Here is a 2,957-nt window from a genome sequence, read left to right as displayed (position 1 = left end):
CTCGCGTGCCGCCTCCAGCCGCAGGCCTAGGCCCTAATTACAGCCAGCCAGGATACCCCGCAGGCCCGGCCCTGACTGAAGCTTTACTTCCGCGCCAGCTCTGCGCCCAGGGCGCCGGCCACGCCTCCGCCCCGCCCCTCCCGGGGCCCAATCCGGATGCGGCCGTCACCTGCCCCCGGGGCCTGCAAGCCCCGCCCCCATTGGCGGCCGCCCGGCCCGCCCACCCACGTGGGCCCTCGGGACTGCGGCTGGGATAGCGTCAGGCCATGGCCGGGGCCCGCAAGCTGCCGTTGGAGCAGGCCCTGGCGCTGGGGCCTGGCTGGCGGCACGCGTGCCACGCGCTGCTCTACGCGCCGGACCCGGCGCTGCTGTTCGGCCGCATCCCGCTCCGTTACGCCGTCCTGGTGAGAGGGGGGACGCGCCCCGCCCCGTCCCCTCCCTCTCCCCCTCCCCCGGGGACGCCGACCGGGCGCCCGGGCAACCCCGCTTCCCTCTCCCGCAGATGCAGATGCGCTTTGATGGGCGCCTCGGCTTCCCCGGCGGCCTCGTCAACTTGCAGGACACCAGTCTGGAGGCCGGGCTGAACCGCGAGCTGATCGAGGAGCTGGGCGAGGCCGTGGCCGACTTCCGTGTGGAGCGCGCCGACTACCGCAGCTCGCACGCCGGGTCCGGGCCGCACGTCGTGGCCCACTTCTATGCCAAGCGCCTGACGCTGGAGCAGCTGGTTGCGGTGGAGATGGGCGCCACGCGTGCCAAGGACCACGGGCTGGAGGTGGGGCCGGCCCGGGAACCCCAGCCCCATGGCCTCCCTGCCCCCCGAAAGCCGCTCCCCCACTTTCCTGGAGTAGCTGGGGCCTTGGGCTTCTTTCATCTGGTTGACTAGGCACAGCAGGCGTAGTCTGCCCCTTTTACTGACCTCTGCAGTTGTTATTTTGGAACATACCTATCCAAGACTCTCTTCTCCCCATAGATTTGGCTAAGCCTTGCACCCTTGGCCCGTGATTTTCTTGGGTGGGAAATGTGGCCTGATACTTTGTGGGGAAACCTTTGTCGTTAGGCTAGGGGAGTAAGGGGACAGATTGTGTATGGAGATGGTTCTCAAACTTGGGCAGGTATCAGAATCATCTGGGAGGCTTATTACTGACCCCACTTCCAGAATTTCTGGTTCAGTGGGGGAGAGAGAAAAGGACCTGAGAATTTGCATTTTTCAGAAGTTGCTAAATGGTGCTGAAATGACTGGTCTGGTGTATTTTTGAGAACTACTTGGTGTAGGGGCAAGCATGCATCCTGGAGGCAAAGAGCCACCAAAAGTTTAGTGATGTAGGAAGGATTAGCATTTTTGAAGCTGAATAGCATGGCTTGGGTCTTTTGTCGGCAGAGAGGTGGGCGCACTAGGTCCTCAGGCTTGGTTCTGCTGCACTGATAAGAGGTGAGACCTCTGAGCTGGAAAGATCTATCTAGGATGAGCTACCTGTCTCATTGTCACCTGTCTCCTTCCTTTCACAGGTGCTAGGCCTAGTACGTGTGCCCCTGTATACCCTGCGGGATGGTGTGGGAGGCCTGCCTGCCTTCCTGGAGAATTCCTTTATTGGAACTGCACGGGAACAGCTGCTGGAAGCCATCCAGGATTTAGAACTGGTGGAATCCGGCTCTCTTACAGCCCGTAAGATCTCCTTACCTCGCTAGAGGCAGCCCTTCGTGAACCCATGGAACCTGAGATGAGGACCTTGGTATTGGGGAAGGGAGGCAGGAACAGGGAAAGCTTTCTCTTCTGGCCCTGGGCCTGACAGATGATAACAGATTAAAAAGAGAAGTATGTGCAGTATGTTTGAGCAGACCTCCCCCCCCCCACCCCCCCCACCCCGCAGTAACTCAACATCTGGCACAAAAATCTGCAGCTCATCTCAGGGACCTGGCACATTCTCAGAGCCTGCCTCCTCTCCGTACGTTTGTACACACATGGCATGGCAGCCCCCAGACATATGAATGTACAGTCTGTGCCTGCGCACAAGCTCACTCCTCCTCATAACCCCCATGTGCAGTTTAACAGGACGTGGCACATGTGGGGCCTGGCTTGTCACCAGAGCCATGTCCATGTTGGAGAGGAGCTTCTGAACCAGGGCAACATTTCTTCCCACACTCCTACATGGCTCTTCTCCAGGGTCTACTCCAGCCCATGCTTGCTGGGGAGGACAGAGAAGCAGAGGACCCTTTTTCCCCTTGAAAATGGTCGCATCCTTGCCCGGATGTTAGCAAAAGCGATATACCCCTGAAAGGTGGTAGAGGGTCCTAACCAACCTCCTGGCCTCTCATGAAACTGAGTGGAAGGGGTGAGAGAAATGGTTTGGTCTCCTTGGTTGACCTTGGACTTGAGTCCTGCTGTATCTCTTCCAAAGCCGTCATCTAGGACCCTTTAGATCCGGGACATCAGAAGGGACCCAGCCCTGGTCTAGCCCTGGCTTACAGCTGAAGCACTTATAGCTAAGCCTCAAAGCCCTTCAGTTTTTTCAACAAATACTCTGAGGTATTGGAGATCTAGGGATGAGAGAGCCATAGCTCTTACCCTCTACAGAGTTAAAGGGCTCAAATGGCAAATATTTCAGGCTTCATGGGCTACATTGTCTTTGTAGCATCTGCTCAACTCTTATCATTTCATAAGTATCGATGAACATAATGGGTGGAACTGTGTTGCAGTAAAACTTTCTTTGTAAAAGGAGGTGTCCAGCCTGAGGGCAGTAGTGTGCCATTGCTTGCTCTAGAGAGGAAGATAAGTAGTCAGTTTAATTATATTGCCTATTTACTTGTTTCATGTATGTCAGTGTTAAGAAGGAAATAAAAGATTGATATAGGTCTCGCCTTGATATTTTTTTACTTTTCACCGAGGTGGTCCGGAAGGGCCCTCTCTGAAGAGCATTTAAGCTGAAGGATAAGAAGGAAGTACTAGGTAGGAGCGTGGG

General features: G+C 56.4%; 1 protein-coding gene across 1 annotated transcript; it reads left to right on the top strand.

The window, feature by feature from the left end:
* The first annotated feature begins 210 nt into the window (after positions 1–210).
* NUDT16 (nudix hydrolase 16) lies at positions 211–1,825 on the top strand. The gene is made up of 3 exons (XM_078432341.1): positions 211–404; positions 503–772; positions 1,507–1,825. The coding sequence occupies exons 1-3, from the start codon at positions 267–269 to the stop codon at positions 1,684–1,686; spliced, it is 588 nt and encodes a 195-aa protein (XP_078288467.1). The 5' UTR covers positions 211–266; the 3' UTR covers positions 1,687–1,825.
* Positions 1,826–2,957: the final 1,132 nt, after the last annotated feature.

This window comes from Panthera onca, chromosome C2, assembly GCF_046562875.1.
Source record: "Panthera onca isolate mPanOnc1 chromosome C2, mPanOnc1 haplotype 2, whole genome shotgun sequence".
Taxonomy (NCBI): domain Eukaryota; kingdom Metazoa; phylum Chordata; class Mammalia; order Carnivora; family Felidae; genus Panthera; species Panthera onca.
Note: the sequence above shows the minus strand (reverse complement) of the source record. Positions and strands in the feature narration are given on the sequence as shown.

Excerpts from the sequence above, each read along its gene's own strand:
- NUDT16 (XM_078432341.1), top strand. The coding sequence starts at position 267 with ATGGCCGGGGCCCGCAAGCTGCCGTTGGAGCAGGCCCTGGCGCTGGGG. Across the intron at positions 405-502 it reads CGCTCCGTTACGCCGTCCTG|ATGCAGATGCGCTTTGATGG; the intron begins GTGAGAGGGGGG and ends CCTCTCCCGCAG. Across the intron at positions 773-1,506 it reads CCAAGGACCACGGGCTGGAG|GTGCTAGGCCTAGTACGTGT; the intron begins GTGGGGCCGGCC and ends TTCCTTTCACAG.